At 35.1% G+C, this 24,452-nt stretch overlaps 1 protein-coding gene across 1 annotated transcript in view; it reads left to right on the plus strand.

The window, feature by feature from the left end:
* Positions 1-24,452, plus strand: part of LOC149773781 (uncharacterized) — a 215,533-nt gene that overhangs the window by 142,544 nt on the left and 48,537 nt on the right. Inside the window, exon 7 of the mRNA XM_089946020.1 lies at positions 10,618-10,719. Coding sequence (XP_089802146.1) covers positions 10,618-10,719 — 102 coding nt within the window. The remainder of the gene's footprint in view (positions 1-10,617; positions 10,720-24,452) is intronic.

A 24,452-nucleotide genomic window follows, 5' to 3' on the forward strand; every position in this document is an offset into this window, starting at 1 on the left:
AGTAAATTATCATTTTTTTTTCATAAATATTGATACACATGAGAAATAAATGAGTTCATAGTATTATTTCACAAGGAGGCAATGTTATCTTGCATTGCCTCTTAATACCATTAGTATAAGATTCTGTTAGAGATAAATTTCAACAAAAAGATGCACTTAACTGGGCATAATATCCTGAGTTTGAGATTTGTTTTGCCGTCTTCTGTTTAGCTAAATAGCACAGACATCAGTCAGGTTTCATATTTTACTGTGAATCACTTTATTTGTGCTTTCTCTCATAAACTTTCAAAGGCATAATGTTATAAATAATATGTAATATTTTAAGATGTACATTTGTTCCTCTTTACATCAGATTTGCATTACATGATTAAAAGTAGTTATACTTGCACAAAAAGAGTTTTAAAAATTATCAAGTGTAAAAAAGAAATAATAATATAATAATTTAATTACTCTAAATAAAAGTATACAATGCTGTTACTTCCCCTTAGCTACTATTTCCCACCTATAGAAGACTCCAACTAGAAATGACATATGTTTATCCTCACAAGATGAAGTACATGCATCTTTTTGTCAAATAATAAAACACTATAAATTATGGATAGGGAACATATATATGAAACTACTTAAAACTAATTTACTGTTCAGCCTTATATCAATATGCATGCATAACGCACTAGATTGTGTCGCTTTCAAAACTTTTCCATTGTTAAAATTTATTTTCAAAATTCCCATTAATACAAGTAAAAAGCAATCAATGCTGGCTTTCCTATTGTTAAAACGGGGGGAGTGATTGTCCCTCCATATTTGGTTTTCGTTATCTAGTGGTTGACCGCCCTCAATGTTATTGCCCGGTTCGAGTAAATATAAATATAAGTGGTGAAACTTATAGGTGAGATAGATAGAGATCTGAGCAGGTATATAGAACAAACCAACACGAGCCCCCGTACATGTAAACAAACAATTTAATCAATTACATGCAAACACTGTGAAAATTCATTACATCAGGAATGTACTCTGCTTTTAGGAATTTAAACTCTCACTGAAATACAAAGAAAATGCAAATAGATTTAAATAAAATAGTCGATCTGTTTACTGATAGATTTAGTTCATCATAGGATCGAGTGGACAATCGAAGTCAACGTCTTGTACGATTTCATAACCTGCTCGTCCTCAGTTTGGCTTGCTCCCTCTGTAGCTGTTCAGAATCTTGTATCTCAGGATGATACTTTCTACCATCCGTCTCAGGATATTCTCAGAATACGTCTTCAGGAATTAACATGTCGCAGGATTGCGTCACAGGATAATACGTCTCTTACGTCTCAGGAGCTATTTTCTCCCTTTTAAATAAATATAAATAGAGACAACCTAAATTTCCTGTTATTTATGAAACAGTTAATACTTCATTATTCTCCCTCGTTATCAGATTCTACTATCAGTGCTAAACAGATGCTAAGGTTATCAATCGACTCCACATGTCCTATAATGACCCTAATTAGTCAAATGGCTAATTTGTTACGCCTTGACCTTACACATTAACACATACGCGAGGCCTGGGGTTCTGAGCCAGCCTCAATTTACACAGCAAATAAATAGGATACATCACATCAATCAATTACTAGATCATTTCAGTCAATACACACTTATTCTTAATCATATGTGGAATCTTCTAAATTCGGCGAATTCACACGGATTCTTGTAACCATATTAACTAATGTAATGCATTAAATTCTTAGAACATAATTCCTATGTAAACAAGACAACAAATTCAAACAGTTCGTCAAACTTATCTAAAGAAGATTAATGTACAACTTCCTATGCATAAACTCAACACAGTATACTTCATAAAGCAAATTATTACACGAATGTAGAAAAAAGATTCATGCAGATACAAGTAAATAACTTCAGCAAAGCATTATATATGGCATCAACAAATTACATGGAATTGTCACACTACCTTTGCTTTCAACGTTCCTCCCTCTAATCGGTAAATTAGTTCGTCGGTTCCTTTCGACAATAGTCCCCTTTTGGACAACAGTTCCATTTTTACGAGAATTTCTTGCAAATCCTCGGAGTCCTAGTTTTTGGGTCTCCTCTTGCAGGAAAAGCTTAGACTGATTAAAATTTGATGCGGGCGATATTAAAACCTATGAAATTTTGTGTTGGAACACGCCCTCTCATTTAACGTAACCAATCAGAATCAAATATCTCTAACGCCTTTTTCCAGAGGCGCCAAAGTCAGGGTCAGCTTGACCTGGTAGTTTGAGTAACAGGGTTTCTGCGATCTCTCAATTGTGACAACTTTACCAAGAAAATGAAGTTTTCCTTGTCCCAAATTGTCCGCCTGGCTGCTGTATAAACAAATGTTTAATTAGGAACAGAATTCTCCCTCTAAAGGACATTACTGTACACGGTAGTATGGCGATATGATACGCGCTTGTCTCCATAAATCTAATTAATGGTTCTCTGGTCTCAACTAATGTATTCTTGTTAGACCGACATAAAATTTGCCACTTCACAACTATGTCTGCCATTTTTATATAATAAAAAGAGAAAGTGACACACTTAAAAGAATCCAAAGGACCCAAACTTGGCTTCCTTATGTCAGCGGACTTCATAAGAAAAAATTAGCACACTTAAAAGATACCAAAGTCAATTTACTGGGTTGGTTTGCATTGTAATAAAATAACCTTTATATTTGATATCCTGTTGGTAAGTTTAAGCAAGGAGTTTATTGCTTGCTGTTAGTTGTTTTTATTCATCACCCGGGCTTCTATTTGTTTGCCATATGTAACTATAATTGATGTTTGCTTTAATAATACTTTTGTAACCCATGCTAGCAAAAAGATTATTATTTGCACTCACAGTGAATGTTTTTAAAATAATGATTTTTATTTGCGAGATACTGTCATATACTTAACCTGGATACAATACAATCTTGGTCAGTTTGCACCTTGTAACTTATCATGCGTGAATGGTAGGTGCCTTCAAGCAATCGGGTGATATTTTCATCTCTTTGCGATTTTGCTATTTGACATAAGCGATACACACTACAGTAAGGATGCATACACAAGCCGGCATCCGCTACATATACGGAGTTCGTGGATATATATTTTTCTGTAAAAATTTCACATGATGATAAAAGAAGGAATAAATGATAACAGTGCAAGGTTAGTTGATTTCATTTTATTTTCAAATAAGTGTATGTTTATCTATTTTTTTGTACTGTGCAGAGGGATGCCACAAATTCAACACAAAATTATTTCCTTTTTTATTTGTATGGAAAAATGGAGTAAATATGATTGATGATATTGACTAGCAATGATAAGCTTTCAGTGTACATGTGCACACTTATAAGACAGCTGGAAAAATAAAAACAAACAGTAAAATTAACTGGTAAAAGAGCTTCATATTGCAGCCTTTAAACACTGGCAAAATGCTCAATATTATTCTCTCTCTCTCTCTCTCACATGTAATCAATTGTGTATTATATGCAGCGGTGTTACAACCTGAAGACTAAAATTAAATTTATTTGTTATAATATCTTGTGTACACTACCCTGAGAAAAATGTATACATATTCTATAGAATATTACATGTATCTGTTAAGTATTATTGTTTTATAAATCAGTATGAAAATTTGACTGGAAAACTGAAATTGAGAATGTCGTTGTGCAGATGCATATATTTTTTTAGCATAAAAATGTGTATAAATATTTTAATTATAACAAGCAAGATATGTCAGTCTGTGTTTTCTCATATATATGTACGTTATGAAGTATGATTATTTTCTTTGAATGAATATCAAGATAGTTTGTTTAAATTTAGTTTTTTAATAAAACCTATGTTACATAGTATCTGCTTGTTTTTTTGAAGAAAAAGAACTTGTTCAAACTATATGTATTGTTAAGTTGGGCTGAATTGTCTTTTGAGTTGGGCTGAATTGTCTTTGGGCCAAATCGACTATAATTCAGCATAAATATACAGCTTTTCCATCCCTCAACCAATTCGATCCCATGGCTTGAATCTGGGCTTTTTCTGGTAAACAGGGTCTTTTGGAAAAAGAAAGAAACATTTTTTCCCATCATCACTCTTTTGGTTACATCCATATGCAACACAGTGCACCATATTTGCTGTACAAAAAGCACGATCATAAGATATATCACAGAGACATTTACGTGGGGAAATTAAACACTTGAAAGGCAAGGTTGAACAGAAGGGATAAATGTACATCATATCCATTTTTGGCATGCTGAAACTACCGATTGTTTACAGAATCATTTTTTCATTAAAAAAGCAGATTTTTACATCAAATTAAACATTTTTATGATGTGCATGCTTAACAAATGAGTTTTGTTTATAATAATATCACATTTGTACAATATAAGTGGCCAGTGACAAGTGTTTGACACTCAGTTTATATGCATGTAGCATAAATATTATCTAGCAGTTAAAAAAAAATCAAATTTTTAACATGAAATCTATACATGACTTGTTATGTACAGTAGAAAGTTTTGAAAAATTTAATAAACAGTTCATAAACCCCACCTAAAACTGAATACATTCAGCTGTTGATAGAAACCGGTTTAACATATGAATATGATACTTGTTGTGGTGTGCATTTAGGGAACACTACAGCAAGCAGTATGTGTGTTTATTTATTCATTTAGGGAACACTACAGCAATTAGTATGTGTGTTTATTTATTCATTTAGGGAACACTACAGCAAGCAGTATGTGTGTTTATTTATTCATTTAGAGAACACTACAGCAAGCAGTATGTGTGTTTATTTATTCATTGGTTTTATCAGCATGTCAAGCTGCAGGTTGTTCTCAGTTTCAGGCAATTACCCCCAGTCTATTAATTACATCATTTAGAAGTGGGTTTTTTTAAATTAGACTCAACATGTGGATATTATTATATTGGAGTGTGCAAAATGCATCTTAAAGTGAGTGACTCAACATATCCTGCCTTTATGACAATTAAGGGTCACTATGTAACTGCAATCCAAGTAATAAACCAGTCAGAAATGATCATCGCTAACTTTGATAAAACCTGATCACACTGTATTACTCTGAATATATCTTCAGAAAGTTGTCATTTTGACTTAGGCACATGGAGTGTCTTAATAATAGGTCACATGAAAATTGTCATAAGTGCGTATCAGTTGATTACAGGGATCTGTTTTAAAAGAGCATACTTTACAGGTGACTAAGCATGGATGCTGTACTCTGCTATGAGGATCGTACCCATTTCCAGCCCACACTATTTGTCAACACCACCATTATATCAAATGATGTCAGTGGTGATGTATTAAATCTAGAATAGTAGCATAAGTCCAATATAATGAGCACCCAACAGGTGGATACCCAACATGTGGACACCTAACATGTGGACACCCAACATGTGGACAAAGACACAACAGTATATTGGGGTCATTGTGTTTACTTGTAATCATGTGGAAACTGGATTACACACTCGAAATGATGGATCACCAATTCCATATTCATGTTAGTCAAACATTAGCAGATTGTTAATATTGGACTACTGATAGCTGTTATGGCTGGCTTCATAGGAGTGTTCACAACTGGTAGAAAACTTGTCACCTGGCCTGTCAGAGTAGCATTTAACATTGTGTTGATTGGCACTGTTTAACACATGTCATTCCTATGGCCGGAGCATCAAAATGTTCCATACAATTTTCATTATATATACGTAGAATTTATTTTACTTTGAAAGAAAGTTGTGGCAAAATAAAGATGTTGAATATTTACATAAATTGCTATACTGATAATGAGGTTGAGCTCTCTCAGCTCTGGAGGTGCATTAGTTACACAGGGATTGGTTTCTAAGTCCTTTTCTGAGCTTAGCTCTCTCAGCCCTGGAGGTGCATTAGTTACACAGGGATTGATATCTAAGTCCTTTCTGAGCTTAGCTCTGTCAGCTCTGGAGGTGCATTAGTTACACAGGGATTGGTATCTAAGTCCTTTCTGAGCTTAGCTCTGTCAGCTCTGGAGGTGCATTAGTTACACAGGGATTGATATCTAAGTCCTTTCTGGGCTTAGCTCTCTCAGCACTGGAGGTGCATTAGTTACACAGGGATTGGTATCTAAGTCCTTTTCTGAGCTTAGCTTTCTCAGCTTTGGCGATCCATCAAATTACACAGGGATCGGTAACCAGACCCTTTCTGAACATAGCTCTCTACTCTGGCAATTCAACAATTACACAGGGATTGGTATCCAAGCCTTTTCTGAACTTAGCTCTCTCTACTCTGGTGTTCCATCGACTACATAGGATTGGTATCCAAGTCCGTTTTGTTACCTAGCTCTCTTCTCTGATGATCAATCAGTTACACAGGGATTGGTATACAAGCCTTTTCTGAACCTAGCTCTCTTCTATGGTGATCCATCAATAATTACACAGGGATTGGTATACAAGCCTTTTCTGAACCTAGCTCTCTTCTATGGTGATCCATCAATAATTATACAGGAATTGGTATACAAGCCTTTTCTGAACCTAGCTCTCTTCTCTGGTGATCCGTCAATTATATAGTGATTGGTATCCAGGCCTTTCCTGAAACTAGCTCTTCTCTAGTGATCCATCAGATACACAGGGATTTGTATCTCAACACTTTCTGAACCAATGTCTGACTTTTTATTTGGTATGTAAATGGCTAGGCACGGTTCTTTCTGCTCTGCATTCAGAACTACTTTGGTTATTTCTTTGAGGTAGAATTTTGTTGATGCAGTAATTTATGGGAAAAAACATTTTGTTTGCTGGAAATATCTCCACAAATAAAGAAACCCAATCTATTTGTACCACGTGTGATATTTCCAAGATTGGATTGACTGTAGTATTGACTGAGAGGTTACGAACAAAAGATTAGTTCATTCATTCATAACATCTCATTCAATCCTTGTTTCGTAAATAGCCGCTATTGAAGTACATTCAAAGTATTCATCCGGTCAGGCCATGTTACAGTTGGCATCTTTACATTGGCATGACTGTAGTATGTAAGTAGTCAGCCACTCAGTCCTAAAAATGCTGGTGATGTGGACAAGTGTAGCAGTGGCCTACCAGATGAAAATCGTGCAATTTTAGCATTCTCCGTCTCTGAACTTCTTATATATCTTACTCTTAAAGATGTGTGGGAGCTCATTGAAAAGGAAAATTATGACACCTAGAATGCTGAAAGGTTTGGTTGCAAATGTGTAACTCCAATTTCTCGAGTTACAAACTTTTGTGTTATTATATGTCTGTATAAGGAGCCATGTATGTATTATGTATGTATGTATGTCTAATATTTTCATGGTTTTTGCCCAACCCATGGTTCTTAATTAAAAGCGTATACATTGCATCGAAATGTGAATTGTGCTGAGTATATTGATGACAAGGATGAGCAACTCTTACAACTCACTCATCCCAGGATATTGTTTCCTGAGCCCTGTGTTAACTTTTCATGCTGGATTATTGTTTTTCTATAATCCCACAAGTCAGTGCAGTATGCAACAACAATTGTGATTGTTTCAATTATTTAAACTTGCCATATACCTTAAGCCCAAGTTAGCCAACAGAAGCTTCTATCAAATGCTCTGCAGCAAGCACCTGTTTCTTCAGCATACCACTGTAAAAACATAATAAATCGATCCACTTCATTCCAGATCTATGCTTGGCATATTTATCTAGCTGTAATGTGTTTTAAATAAGTGCCCTCATGCAGATAAACAAGTCCCTGCCCACAGCAAGTGAAATCAACTAACCAAAGAGAGAGCTGATGTGGGAGCTGTTAAGTATTGAATAGGCCAATTTCAACAATGTCCATATGCATTAATTTGGAATTAGAAGGTGCTTAAAATGCTAACATTGTTGTTGTGTACAGAGGCCCCTATGATTATTCCTAACAATCTCCCAATTTAAATGAAGCAAGGGATCTGATTGGATCAGTTTCTTCCAGTAACATCCAATCAGAGCGGAGCAGTAGACATTGCTTCAGCTAGCTAAATAAGCCAAAGGCTGATGTGGAACAAGTGGATAACCATTGGCTTGTGTAGATGTATGTCAGGCCAAAGATGAAAGAAACTGCTCCCATACATTGGTGAATTGATGAATAAAATATTTGCAAGTTTTGCTCCTTTAAGGGTTCTTCCTGAGGGTCTGTTAGTACATCTGTGATTACTTCATTACATAACGAGTTTCAGACAGATGTGAATTAGTGTGGCCCCTTAATAAAAGCAATCACCCAACGCTCAACTACTGAGTTATATGGAAATAATTTACGAACCCTGCTGTAGGTTTCCAGGGGACCAATTTAATAATCAAATATTTCTAACTGAAAAACATATAAAGTTCAGTTACAAGTTTTAACATTTTTCAGTTGTCCGACTGGGCTTTTACATTGGGAAAAGTGGTTGCTCAGCATTTATTTTTAGTTGTTCTAGCTCTCAAATAATGGAATTTTCTACCTCCACATATGCATACTTCATTCAACACCTGGGTTTCACTTTCACATGACCTCTCTGGTGGCCTAGTTGTTAGAGCGTCCGCCTCAGATGCGGGAGGTCATAGGTTTAATCCCCAACCAAGTCATACCAAAGACCTACAAAAATGATACTGACAGCTGCCTCACTGGGTGCTCAGCATTAAAAGGTTAGTGTTAGAACTGGTCGGCCTGGTGTCAGGATAATGTGACTGGGTGGGACATCATGCAACATGTATGCAGCGTGATGCCTTAGTGCTAGACATCACTATAAACTGCCACACTATATGACTGAAATTGTTTTAAAACTTCGTTAAAAATCCAAATCACACACACGCTCACTCACTTTCGTAGCAGTTTTCCTTATAAACTAGTGCACAAAGTGAATTACAGTGCATCAGTACAGTTTGAGATCTGTTACACATGTAAATATTTGTATACATGTACTTGTATAATATTGGTAAATAAACAGATGCGGTATGTTGTACAGATCAGGTACTGTAAGGTAATTTGTCAAGGGCATGAAAGCATGGATTGCACTGTGTAATGCAGAGAAGGAAATTGATTAAAGGTTATGTCAGGGTAACTAAAATAGTTTCCATGCACAAATTTTAGTTATATATATATGTTTCTGTGTATGTATCTATGTATGTATGTATGTATATATGTATGTATCTATGTATGTTAATAACATATGGATGGACAAGGGTTACACTACATGTACCTTCCACATTCTTGCAGAGGCATATGAAGCGTGCATGAAGAGATGCAGACTAATGATGTTGCAGACATTATTAAATTAGAGCTTAATCTTTGCTTTTACATTTATAATTTTAATTACCTGTTTTAAAGTTAAAACTGAATAGCCTTGTCTTGAAAAGTAGCAGCACAGTGTTGGCATAGTCATACAAATTCTTCTGTGAACCTTGTAATTTCCTCTGGAGTGTGATGAACTATTTGGTTGTGGTGGAGTGCTCACTGTATTTTATTTAAACTATTATAGAAGTCTCACCAGGCTCAGTTTTGTTAGAAGTTAAATTCAGTGAAAGATAGATGTAAAACTCCAAGCCCCCAGTCAGCAGTACCGACAGATAGATGGTTAAATATACAAAAAAAGGTTTAAATTCAATGAACAACAATTTAACAACAATTCTGTAATCAAATAATTCAGATTCTCATTTCACTCCTTCTGCTCGACCCTTTAATAAGCCAATTGCATCACTTGATTAGCAGTGTGAGATTGATTTCCACCTGTCCTTGCATTTCTACTCATCTGTTGTAGCTTTTCTCTCTCCTGTTTCTTCCAATTCCTTCTCTTCCTCACCGACCTTTCTACAAATTCCTTCTCCTCCTCCTGCACTTTCTCTAGACTCCTTCTCCTCCTCCACTTTCTTCCCCAGTACTAAATTTCTGTCAAGTTTGACTGTCTTAACTGCTGTCTCAATTTCATCATCTCTGCCCCCTAAAATGCTTCCTTTTCAAAGCTTTGTCTTTCCTCAGAATCTACATCAAAGTTCTGCTGCCATATTATGAGTGGCTTCTTTCTCAGAGTAAACCCTATTGATCCACAATCCTTCCAGGCAAATACTAAATTATTCTAATGATTTTGGAAGGTATCATTTGGGTCTGAATTGTAATCACACCCTCCATCTCAATTTTGATTGGATAAACTTAGTGGACAATGTCCCTCTCACTGTCTGTCAACATGGGGATGGATAAGAACACACCTCATTCACCCCATGGACTTTACTTTTGATCCTTGAACTAACCTTGAACAAAAATTATAGGTGTGATGATAGTAAACCTTTGTTAAGTGATGCAACCGGTTACCCATGCCAACTCAAGTTTCTGGTCTCTGGCTGGTCATGGTAACCTTGCATAAGAGTTCAACCCTAACCCCACGGCAATGTTTAGAGATCAAACACAAGGCCGCGGTAATATTCCCAAAACAGGTACATTATAGCTTATACATCACTTGATAGCTGGGTGCTTAGCAAACATGACATGGGGGTTCCCCCAGACTTTGAGATCAGGAACCAACATTGAAACATTCATAATTCATTGTATAAATAGTCAAAACTTTTTAATTTAGTAAATAAAATTGTACATTTTAATAAGTGTAATGATTTTGTTCTACTTTTGCAGGAAGGAATGGCTCAGAACAAAATGAATGTCCTTCATTGGCACATTGTTGATGACCAGTCTTTTCCCTACCAGAGTAAAGTCTACCCAGACCTTAGTGAGAAGGTATGTAGAATTACACCTATCTTAAAAGGGCTTAGGTATAATATGTGCTCAATTAATAGAGTTCTTTTTGTTTAGTACACATGTGCAATTCAAGCACAATTGAACTAGGAGAAATCTGTCTTTAATTCTCACTTTTTCCAACACAGGAAGTTTGCCATGTTTTGCTACAGAATGCATTTTTTTAAATGTATAACTGGCTTTTCTGGTTAACATCATATTGGCACAGTCCTATATGTTAAACTTGACTCGATTTTCTTGTGTATATGTGTGTGTATATTAGCACATGAGGTATGAGTAAGTAAGCTCTTTGCATTTTCAGTCCCTAACTATCAGATAGTTGGCTCTAATAACAAACATCAGGTAAAGAATGAGCAAATGTTATCCCAAATGAGCAAATGTTATCCCAAATTTCATACAATTCATAATGTCTCTGATTATTCTAAATAATGTTGCCATGTATTGTGACAGCTGTATGAAAAGATAAGTTGACCATGACATAGTTGTTTCCAACCCGCAGGTTGCGAAACAAATCAGGTTCATGAGGGTCATAGAGAGTAGCCAGGATTTTATTTTAGGGTGGCAAGACTTATTAAAATGTGGAAATGGGGTCATGAGGCTCAGAAAAACTATTTTTTAGGGTCAAAGCCAAAAAAGGTTGGGAACCACTGCCACAGCATGTTTTGTCTTTGATCAGTTTGTTGACTGAGTTTATAAAATGCAATTCGGCATCTTTAAAACAAAAGAAACCTTTGTGAAATGTTTATATAACATGTATACATGAATTTAACTGTTTTGTATGTTTTTTAATCAGCATTTACAAGGTTTTTGTGTGGATTTTTATAACTTGTATAACAAGTTTCCATTTGTTTCAAAGCTAGGAACATTTATTTCATAAAACAACCATTAACATCGAAACTAGATGTTTTAATTGTTGTGTTAGTAAAATACTGATTATGTGATACCATTACAAGTAATGTTAACACTTTTTCTCATCCTTGAGGAAATTTTTAAGTACCAAATCAAAATTTTTAAGTTCACTACAAACTCAGGACTGCTTTGTAGCCTAGCGGTTAGAGCATCTGCCTCATGTGTAGGAGGTCATGGGTTCGATCCCTGGCCGAGTCATACCAGAGACTTACAAAAAGGTACTAACAGCTGCCTCACTAGGCGCTTAGCATTAAGAGGTTATTGTTAAGACTGGCCGGCCTGGTGTCAGGATAATGTGACTGGGTGGGACATCATGCTACATGCCTGCAGCATGATGCCTCAGTGCTAAGACATCACTGTAAAGTACCACACTGCAGACATTGTAGCAGTATGACTGAAAAATTGTTAAAGTAGTGTTAAAATCCAAATCACACAAACTCTGAAATTCACTTCTCCATAATGAACCATAACTGTGAGAGAAAAAATCTTTTTATTCATTTGCGTGGTTACCTTGCTATCTTTGATCACATTTGTTAATGAGTTGGCTAATTGAAGGTAGGTTTTAATTATATTACTTGCCTAATAATTTTTATAACTGTTCTCCATTGATAAATTGAACCTAACACATGACCATGACAGCTGTCTCTTACGCAGGTAGGATTTGCATGCATTTAATGTTTCTTTTATTCCACCCTGTTTATTTGATTTGATACAAGAGATGTAATTAATGTAATAATACAAAGCCAGTCTGCTTTTAATTGAATGTAACATAACAACAAATGCATCAGCAAGTTTGGCACTTGATTAGGTTCTCACAGAAACACTTGTGAACATAGCTGTATGCTAGATTGACATATTCATGTTTTATCACAAGAGGGCTTATTGCTTTTATGATGAAACTGAATTAAAAGATAGAAGCCAAAGCATGAATTTCACTTGACAAAACTTATTGACTGGTAATTGGTATTTATTAGTTTTGACACTAGTAGACATTTGTAACATTTTCATTGATCAATATTTCGTCAAATATTGTTATTTACCATATACTGAGGAAAGACAATTTAACAAAATAAATGACTTCTTATTTAAAGTTGAAAATTTCATGATGTTGATTCAAATTACCAAATACTATCCATTGTTTTCAATGATAAAACAAGCAGTATTTCAAGGTTTCCAGTTTTGATCATGATTTTCTTCATTTTCAACAAATTGGTGCTAATTTTTTTGTATTTTCAAGCTGAAAAATGGGATCTGCGCCTGCCCATATAAGTGGGTTCAGGAGTTATTGAAGAGTGGCGTATATATATATATATATATATATAGCTAATGATGCAGATAAGTTAGCACATTTGTATGCAAAACTATGCACCACCACACCCATTCACACACACACACAAACACTATGTAACTATTCACACACATGCTGTATTGCTTTATGGGTGGAAAATGGGAGGTGGATATATGTATATCTTGTATACTCCATAAGCAGTCATCTTGATCTGCTTAGTTTCTAGTTATTATAGATAGAAATGACAGTTTATTAAGCTGTGGCTTGTTTTCTAGTTATTTTAGAAACGACAGTTTATTAAGCAGTGGCCTGTTTCTAGTTATTATAGAAACGACAGTTTATTAAGCTGTGGCCTGTTTTCTAGTTATTATAGAAAGGACAGTTTATTAAGCTGTGACCTGTTTTTTGTTATTATAGAAACAACAGTTTATTAAGCTGTGGTCTGTTTTCTAGTATTATAGAAATGACAGTTTATTAAGCTGTGGCCTGTTTTCTAGTTATTATAGAAACGACAGTTTATTAAGCTGTGGCCTGTTTTCTAGTTATTATGGAAACAACAGTTTATTAAGCTGTGGCCTGTTTTCTAGTTATTACAGAAATGACAGTTTAGTAAGCTGTGGCCTGCTTTTTAGCTATTATAGAAACGACAGTTTATTAAGCTGTGGCCTGTTTTCTGGTTGTTATAGAAATGACAGTTTATTAAGCTGTGGCCTGTTTTAGGATCCTTTGTTCACTTCCATTAGTTGGCTGGGTTGACCATAGTCTGGAAGGAATTTCATATTGTTCAATGGTACATCTGTGTAATGTGCAACTAGAATCACCATCAAAACATTACAGTTATAATTATGCATTGGTGTATAATTTATAGGCAGGAATGATGTTTGACTAATGGTAGATTTTCTAACCCCAGATGGAAAGATATAATGGAATAATTTTCTCTCATTTCTAAAAAGAAAAGAGTGGTGGTGAAATGGCTGGATTGTTATTATATTAGTATGGATGTAGCTACAGGCATACCGTTTTAAAAATAATTGGATTCATTGGAGAGAGCATAACAAAGTTTACGACACAAAAAATCTCTTGTAAAGAATAGTTTCTGGTTATACCTTTTGGAACAAAATTCTCTTTAGTCTTACAAATACTGGAAACATTGCAGATATTTATAACATCATAAGCATAATGTCATCCATAGGGTCAGTGAATGAACTAATGTACATATGCAAAGACATATTACACATGGCTTTTTGGATGTATCTTTCATCTCATATCAGTTTAGATAGAAATTTTCAAAGCCTACAACTTATACTGACTCGTAAGTCAAGTCAAACTGCAAACAACAAAGATCCCGTTCCACCAGAGCATAATGCACCTGCAGTTCAGGGTCTGTATTGTTTATTCTACTGTCTACTCCTAACTAACTGCATGAATCCAGATTTGCCACTGCCTTATGACAGATCTTGATCTGTGCATTTAAACCTGTAACTGAGTATATATGTTATGTGAAAAAACCTTATCCTACCTCTCATGTCACTTAAATACCTTGCATCGACTGATGCATTGCAACTTTACCTTTGATATCATCACATGTATAACATCACATCTACAAGGGTTTTTTCAGTTGATTTAAGAACTTATCTGTGTTTTATCTACCTATCTTAGTTTACTCTAAATTATTAAGTGTAAACCATAAATTATTCAGTGTAAACCTAATCTTGCATACTCCTTCTAAAAATATAAATATTTTCAGTGGTATGTTTTCATTGCTTTAACTGTACCGCATGGACTTCATTGTTTTTAACCCACATTTTTTTGTCTGGGTATGTAAGAGGAATGATTCAATGTGTATTGGTTTGGGATAGGAAAATCCTACCCTTGGGCTCATAATTCATGGACAGGAACTTGGTACACAAATTATTGCCCACAGATTTAATACTAGATGCAGTCACTAATGTGAATATTCTTGCATTTCAACCATCTTATAAATATGTTTGTCTTGTATAGCAAATGACATTCATTCCGCCACTCTCAAGATCTTTGGAGCATTGATGGATCAGAATGTTTCCAACATAATATAATAGGTAGGGTTGTGTATTCGTACTGAATTAAAAAAAAGCTGAATTCTCAAATAACCCTTTTTGGACAATCTAGCAAGACTTTTTCTCAAAAATTGGCTGGAGGAGAAAAGTAAAATATTGCATTTCTATACCAACTACATATATAACCAGCAAAACTCTTTTCAAGCTCTGTGGAAGAAGTGATGACATTGAATTACCAAAATACCCTGTTTTGTTTGGCAGTTTTTCAAATGTTCCACCCCCAAAAAAGGGTCAGAGGAAAAAATAAAACCTCACTGCACATCTAGACCAACTACAAAGCATTTCAGCAAAGTCATGCAATCAGTTTGGAAGGAGGCATAAAAATGAGCTCAAATCTCAGAATAACCCTTTATTAATTATTTTTCAAGAAATATCCAGAGATACGTACCATAGGCAAAAACTAAGACATTTGTACCAACTGATATCTATCCTAAAAAGTTTCATCACAATTCTCGTTGAGGTACGTGAGGAGGGGTGATGCCACGCTTTGTCAAAGATGGATAGCCTGATGGACAGATAAACTGACACATAGGGCAATGGCAGAATCCTTGCTCTTTGCTGAAGTTCTGATATAATAACATTCTTCAAGCAGTTCAGGAGCAGCAGCAATAACAAGCTTAACTCTCAGATTTTCTTTCTGGGAGGAATTTTTATTGAATTGTCTCAAAAATGGACCAAAGTTAAAAATTTTAGTTTTATATCTACACTAACCACTTGTCTAGCTTACACTGTTTAAATACAGGGTTCCCATGCTACCGGGACAAAGTCAGGAGAAATTATAAAATTGTTCCCAACCGTGAAAAGTCCTGGAATTTTGCAAATATTGATGAAAGTCGGGGAAAACCCGGGGAATGTTCCGTCACCACTTGACGCACAAAACAATCACGTAACTAAGTCATAACTAAACTGATCGTGAGTTAAATTTATCTAGTTCTAACCAGACTATTCAGAGGGTGCAGTATGTATAATTTGGGTGCTTGCAATAAACATACATGCTGCATCAATCCAAATGCTCAGTGGATTAGATTTGTCTAGTAGACTTTAATTTTCAAAGTCAGCTTGATATCCGTTTCTTTCCTGACGTGGAAGCTATGAAAACCACTCTAGCATTACAAGAGACAAACATCATGTTGGCAAAGCATAGCCGCTTACCGGATGGCCTAGTGTAACAATATAACCAGGTGGGATTTCTGGATTCACAGCAGAACACTTTTGGCGATGATATAAATACAGTGTTTAATAATGAATGATTTGAATGAGCAGTTAATTATGAATATGTGCGTGTATATATAATCCAAATATTGGATTTAATTAACATAAGAATGCACAGACTTAATAATGAAATATACAAATAAATTGCTTTATAAAATACAAAGACAAGGGGTGAATGACTCACGACAATTTGACAATGAAAAGATTGATACAGTTTACTCAGCCAGTAAACAATGTAGAATTTTACTCGTGTAGTAAAATGAATTCACTCAGGTAGTGAAATTATGGTGATAAAAAGGGACAGATATACAACTTATCTTGATAGTCCCGAAAGATATAATGGGTTTTACGAACCCCAAAATTAGCCAACAGCTAAATGATTATATGTAAGGAGATACACTTCGTAATCAGCACACTTTATTTCAGCTTCACGGCTGCTACAGTTCATCTTCACAGCTGCTACGTTTAATTCCTGTGGTTGGCTTTACAGCTTGCACCACATCGACCACAATCACTGATTTCTTTGAGCACTCTAGACACCCTAGATACTCTGGACACTCCAGACAGCTCTACACGTTCTGGACACTCGGAACACTCCAAACAGCTGAAAATATAGCTAATACCATGTACTATACATGACACAGGCATAAAAACATAATGACATTATACATGGTAAGTTATACAGATTACATTACCGGTACAATAATTACACAACAACAGGTTCAGAAGTAAACCTAACCCTGCTCGATAAGAATCCTGCTGTACTAAACATTTCTTAAATACATAGCCTTATATTACTAATATAAATCCCTTGCTAAGTCGCAAACAAGAATAGAAATACATGCATTTTACTGCATAAACCAAAGCTACATAGCAAACATACAACGTAGTAGTACAATAGTTATATCTTATACACAATAAATTAATAAACTTACATACCTCTACAGCTGAAGATATGTAAGTCCTTATAGTAGACCATTGACTGACATGACTATCCGTAATGTAAAGAGCTTTACCTACGGCGAGGTATTTATACACAGATATCATCTGTGCACTGAAGGCATTCAGTTCTTCCCATCGAAAGCACTTTGCACGTGCGGCATAGGATGAACTGAACTCACTATTTCAAAATACAACACAATATACATAAATCACGAAAAAGGAGTACATGCATTTAATAAATAAACAAGTTTATACTATTCCATGACACCTGGCAAACTTTAAACGCTGTTAGATCGAGTGATACATGCATGAAATGGATATGAAAATTACTTATTGTCTCAGAAATTGTATTAAAATCGGAGTTGATGAAATGTAACCTGGTACTCGCAATTTGCATTGCTAGTCGCATGAGTACATAAAATCTTCAACCCACATTTTCAGATGTTGTAGAGAAAAACTTAAAAATATATTAAATGAAAGTCGTATACTGATTGTAATCAAAATACTGAAAAGAAAGAACACAAAGTTTTTCATATTTATATATTTCGAGAACAACTTATGGAGTTTTGTTGCATCACGGACTACCAGTTGACATCTCTCTGCTTGATAAATCAGACTGGCCAGATTGCTGGATTTTACAAAACATAATTGAATTTCTCTACAACAACATTAAAATTGAGTTTGTTATTTATATGACATGACTGATGGACTTCCAATGTTGTCGTTTGAGATTTGTGAAGTGACTAGTAAAGCAAATGGTGAGAACCAGGTCAGGTTTCATCAATGCTGTAGTTTGGTCTAGTCTGTCAGCGGAATAAAGACATAACGAGAAAATAAATCATTTTTGTATCAATTTCATGCAGGTATAAGTTGATATTACATAAGTTTAAATTTTCTAGGCCTGCTGGTAAGTGACAACCTTATGTCACTACCGCACCACGGTGGAAAATTCCAAATTTTCTATATGCAATTGCAACGACCTCACACCCCAACCTAAATGTCCCAAATATGAAAAATGAGGTGAGAATATTCGGAGGAAACCCAGATTAGAAACCAACTGCTGTACATTTTAATCCAAATTTGTTGTCCAAATTGTTGAATCTCAGAGCTGAAATGAGATATTGTCATCCCTTGTCATCCCTTGTATTATATATTAAAAAAGTATTCAACCCCCTGTATCAATACAGGTTTGGGGACTGGTTTAACGAATTACAAGAAGACAAGTTGATTTTACAGAAAATTCGGTCCTTGTTTATACAACAGTATATAATTTTGAAGGTCTTTTGTCAACATTTAAATCAATTCTGTTGAAAATGTTTTTTAAATGATGGATTTGTAACCAGATCTTCTTAAGGAGATTAGGGTGTTAAATAAATCTTGCTTGGGATTTTATTGGCACAGATAAATTCAGGGTTAAACTCTCTTTGTTGCAAGACAAAATTCTAATTATTTGCATTTATTGTTTTTTATACTGTAATAGGAAATGTTTTCTTTCTATAAGATGCATATATATATATATATATATATATATATATATATATATATATATATATATATATATATATATATTGCTATAGAATTCTTTAGAATCAAAGGTTTGAAAGGAAACAAAACTAATGTATGTTCATAATGTTGTTCCCACTTAGCAACATAATGCAGGTCAGCAATATAAAGTTAGAATTTTTATTTTGTACATTGAAATGACTTTACATGCCAATTTAAAGGAATATAATCAAACTTGTTTTGTGTGATACATTTTGTGGTTTTGTACTTGATCATCTTTTCTGGCTTAGATGTTTTGGAGAGTCTTGAAAGAGAACCTTCTTTAGATTTAGAAAATGCATGTTTCATAATCAGAAATGTTCTTTAATTCTATTCAGTAATGGTCATATGTGAACCTTTAAAAAATTAATTTCATCCTGGATAAACCCTGGAAATGACCTGGAAATTTATCTTTAGAAAAGCGTGGGAACCATGCAAATAAAATTCTCCAACCAGTGTTTGAGGAGATGCAGTGGTGAACTAAATCCCCTGATAACCATTTTAAAAAAATAATTTGAATTTTTTTGTGCAAAAAATGGGCTAGAGGAGAAATGTAATACTTTATTGCATATTGGCACTATCCAGGGACTTTGATCCCCCTCTGGTGGGAATTCCTTATCCCACACTGGTTGGAATTCCTTATCCCACACTTGTGGGAATTCCTTATCCCACACTGGTTGGAGTTCCCCATCCCTCTCTGGTGGGATTTCCTTATCCCCTCTGGTGGAAATTCCTTATCCCCCTCTGGTGGGAATTCCTTATCCCACACTGGTTGGAATTCCCTATCCAACATGAATACATATGATAGATGATGTTTAACTGTCCAGGTGTTGTAATGCAAAATGATCCATACTTAGCCAGCCATCAGTTTGAAAAGTGTTGTATCAGAGTTTCAAATAAGCAAGGATTGAGAGGGAAATGATAGTTAAATGGGAAAATCAGCAGTCAGTGTTATATTGCATGATTCAGTACCAGTCACAGCTATAAAAATACTGTCCATGCTGCCTGCCTGTAGGCATCATTATGCTATGGTCAGGCAGATATGGTTTAAGGCTAGATAATGCTGGTATCTAATAAGACTGCATCTCTCTAGAAATGTTAGAATAATTGCACACATTGATAAATGTTCTTTGCTGCAATAAACATGAACAGTTGCACAGTCAACCCAAGATATGATACTATTATGCAACAGTTTTATGCAAGGAACTGAAACTGTGCTATTGTCTGCCTTAAACATCGAAATTTGCATGACTTTATTGGCCTACTACAAGATAGATTGAAATCAATCTACATGATGCTGACTTATTCACCAATACTGTTTAAACCATATAAACTCAGCTTCTTATGTAGCAGATTCCCTTATTTGCAGATTGTAGTGTCTGGGGTGTTCAAAAATCTACCTTGTTTTACAAGTTTTTGTAATTATTTCACGTTGGAATTGATTATCACATCAACTAACATTTCAATGCACACTGCATTTTATTTTGGCACAGGACAGCCTTTTGTATTTCTCTAGCACAGTCACAAATAAGCTGCATGTGTACGATACTTTAACAACCTATTTTACCTAATGTTGCCAATTCTATAATAATCATACGTAGATAGGCAGTAGTACTTTTAAATGTGCTGAGTTTGTTATGTACCATACTGATCTGTGCATGATGCATTCCTACAGTGTACAGTACTTCTGCCATAGCTTACTGTACTTCAAGATCAGGATCTGTGCTTTTGCTTAAGTCTGGAACTGTTGTTGCTCATTTGTTAGCATGTCAGCTTCACAACCATTGGAATATTTGGCTACCATGGTGTCTTTTTGAAAACGACTTTATTCCAATTACCTCAGTACTAAACTGACCACTTGTTTCTATGTGCCATAAAAGACTGAACCAAATCTGATTAAATTAGCTTGGTTTTGTAAATTCAGTGCTTACTGCATAGATGTTTAATGATATGATCATTATATTATGACATCATTGATGTATCAAAATACTGCATTCAGGGAGAGATCTAGACTTCTGTCTCTTGTCAGATATGAAAAAGAAATATTGGTATACAATTTTTAGCTCAGCTGGTCATAGACCAGAAATCTTTTGTTATTACTGCTCCTCTTGAGTGGAAAGTTATATCAGCATGGGGTTTTCCTCTCCAGAAGACTTCTATTTGTTATTACTGCTCCTCTTGAGTGGAAAGTTATATCAAAATGGGGTTTTCCTCTCCAGAAGACTTCTTTTTGTTATTACTGCTCCTCTTGAGTGGAAAGTTATATCAACATTGGGTTTTCCTCTCCAGAAGACTTCTATTTGTTATTACTGCTCCTCTTGAGTGGAAAGTTATATCAACATGGGGTTTTCCTCTCCAGAAGACTTCTAATGAGGTCTATTTGGACCTTAATGAAAATACTGCTGCTCAGATATTCAATATAGCTCTTGAATGAATGGTCATTTCAGCATTGGGTTTTCACTAAAAGAGTTCTCATTTCAGCATTGGGTTTTCACTAAAAGAGTTCTTATGTCTTGTTGGTAATAAATGAAAACTGAGATGATCTGCTGTCCAATATTGTGACCATGGCAGTTGCTTACTTCTCTTGAATGGAAAATCATAGTGATAGAGGATTTTCACTAGAATATTTCTTCTGTCTTGTTGGTCTGAAATGAAAATGGTTTCACTTAGACATCCAGTATGGCCACCAAACTGGTCATCTTGGAAATTGTATTATCATTACTCATCCTGAATGGATGGTCATATCAGCAGGGGTTCTTCATCAGATGGCTGTTAGCAAAGTCATATGGACAGCGTTCTTTCGCATACCAGGGCCCAGCAACGTGGAATGAATTGCCCACTGAACTTAGACACAAAGACACAGTGATCACATTCAAGAGAGCTCTCAAAACTCACTTATTTCGACTGCAAGAACAAACTTAAAGACCTAATAATGTTTCCTACCTTAAATATTCTCAGCATGTTTGGGCCCTAGGTGACTGAGTGGTTATAGGCACTCACCTTTGCAAATCAGTGACATCTCACCTCTGTCAGACCTGCCAACTCTTACGATTTTGCCATAAGTCTTACGACAATTACCCTTAAAATACAGACTTATGACATACTTGCAACAATTATGGAAAAATAATCATTGCCGAAAAATCTGGATAATTGATTCATCTGTGTTTTATTTGGATAAATGTTTCATCTTAGAATTAGTGAAATTAGTCAGGGAACCAGACTAACTTTACAGCAGCACCACAGACACTTTAAACTACACCTATTTGTTCATGCGAAGTGTCTGCATGATCAAACCGTTGATTATAGAATTATTTAAAAATGGTGTCAAGAGAGCGACGAATGTTTAAGACGAAAGGGAAAAAAAGCTTCTAGAAAAGTGTTAATAATCAAATCAGAAGAATAAAAAGGATTATTCAGATTCTTGTGAATAAAAGTTTGAAAGGACACAATTACTTTAATTGGACATCATGTGCCAATTTGTGAATATCTCGTGGCGGTAGATATGATTGCCATCGTTATGTGAAATGGAAAAGAATTTCCAAGAATTATGTCAGGTTGAGAGATAGCAACAAGCCATTGAACTGCATAGGGTTTGGAACTAGAGTTTGTGCAATTGTACTAGTGGTAAAGAAAGTCATCACATGCTTTACAAACTTTTCAGTTTAACATAATGTTTATTGTTGATGCGTCAAACTTTTAATTACGTTTTCCAGCTTTATAATAGCAGTAATTGATATTTTGTCACACCTAAATGAAAACTGGTCAATCTTACTTGTCAGAGTTGGCAGGTTTGCTCTGTCTTCAGGAGTTTGAGGCTAGGCTCAGGTGACACGGGTATGTGAGAAATTTTGCCAGTAGCTCCCTGTGGTTTGATGATTATTCCCAGGTTTTTCCTCCACCAGTTAAACTGGCCACCATTTGTAACTAACATGTGCTGAAAATGGCTTTAAAACTACACAACCAGTCAAAAGACTTTTTATGATATTAAGTTCCTCCTAAATGAAAAAGGTGCCCTGCAGACAATTCCATTATGGCTGCCATAATGAACATATTGAAAATATTGACACAAATTTTCCTGAATGGATGGTTGCATTGACATGGAGTTTTCACACCCAAAACAAATTTCCAGTTGTTTGTCCCAAATAAAGATGGGGCTGATCTTACATCCAATATGACAGCCACATTAGCTACTTTGATAATTTTATTGCTCAAGAATATCATAGATGGTTTTAACGCTTAGCAGTTAAAAAGAAGAAATGGTCTTATGTTTATTTCTGAAAATTCATTTCGACATTAGAGCATCTTTCAGTCCCTTCAAGGGACTCTAATGGCTATTACAGACCTGTGATAGAAAATGATAAAATCAATGACAAGTATAGAGACCTTGGGAAATCTTTAGTTGTTTATAATGACCTGCCTCATCAGCCACACCTCCAGTCTATTGCTGAAAACTGATGTAATCTCAATATTTTTAGCTCAACAACATTGAATTTTTAATTACTCATTCAGCAGTTTTTGTATGGGCAATTAGTGACAGGTTACTTTTTTCTCCATGCTCTGTACATAATGATCTTTACTTGAAGAAAAATGTTCAGCTATGTATGTATGTATGTATGTATGTAGCACATCAACACAATAGTGACTATGGTTCATATGTGAATTGCACAAATTGGAATAAAGCATAGCATGATAAAATAAAGATTTTAAAATTATGTTTGTAATATAAAAGAAAGATAACATGTAGAATCTTTGAAATGCATGGTATTTCAGCTAAGACTATCACAAGAAGAAAGACATTAATGTATATGTTTTTCTTGTGAGTTTGGAATAATTGGTCCCTTAGTATTGTAGAAATATAGATTTAGAAAGTTAAATGATCCAAATATTACAAGCGCTGATACTTAAGAATACTTGAGAATTTAAGTGAAGATCATAGAACCTCAACAGGCAGGACATTAAATGACAGTAAATTGAGGCCTATGCTATACAAGGGTCTTTGATTGTATTATATCCAGATAAATACATTACAGTTGAAAATATAATTCTGTAGACAGCCCCTTGGTTCTGTTAGCATGGTGACTTGCATGAAAATAATTAATTGTCAGAGGAATAAATATGCAAGACTAATTTCAGGAGACTTTTTATAACATTTGGTGGCAAATGAATCTCTTGATTAAAAAAATGTGCATTTTTGAGACATCTAGGAACAAGGAAGGTTTACACAAAGTTACTTTGCAAAATATTCCAAGGGTATAGATTTTGTTTAACATGAAATTAAAAATATCTTGAATTTTCTTCTATGATGAGACCCAGACCCAACTTGCTCATTTTTTGGAAATTTAGAAGTGGACCTATCATAGGATATTAGCGGTTATAGTATCCAGATTCAGTACGTCTTTGCTTTTTCAGCCATTAATGGGATAGAACAGTATTGGCTCTTCAAGGGATTTTTGTTGTTGTAGGGTTTAACACCATTTTACAGCACAAGATAGGCTATACATGGTGGCCAGTAAAATGCTGGAGGAAGAAGCCAGGAAAACCCCAGAAAGAACCACTGACCCACAAGAAGCTACTGGCAAGCTTTCTCATGTACCCACATTTGCCGAGCCTGAGACTCAAACCCACACTGACAGAGATGAGACGGCAGTGATCTGTAACAGTGAGTACTTTAGACCACTCAGCCATTTGGGGCCCCTCTTTAAGGGAAATGAGTGAAAACATAGAAC

Source organism: Sinohyriopsis cumingii, unplaced genomic scaffold (assembly GCF_028554795.1).
Source record: "Sinohyriopsis cumingii isolate HCF-2022 unplaced genomic scaffold, ASM2855479v2 utg000573l, whole genome shotgun sequence".
Classification (NCBI taxonomy): Eukaryota; Metazoa; Mollusca; class Bivalvia; order Unionida; family Unionidae; genus Sinohyriopsis; species Sinohyriopsis cumingii.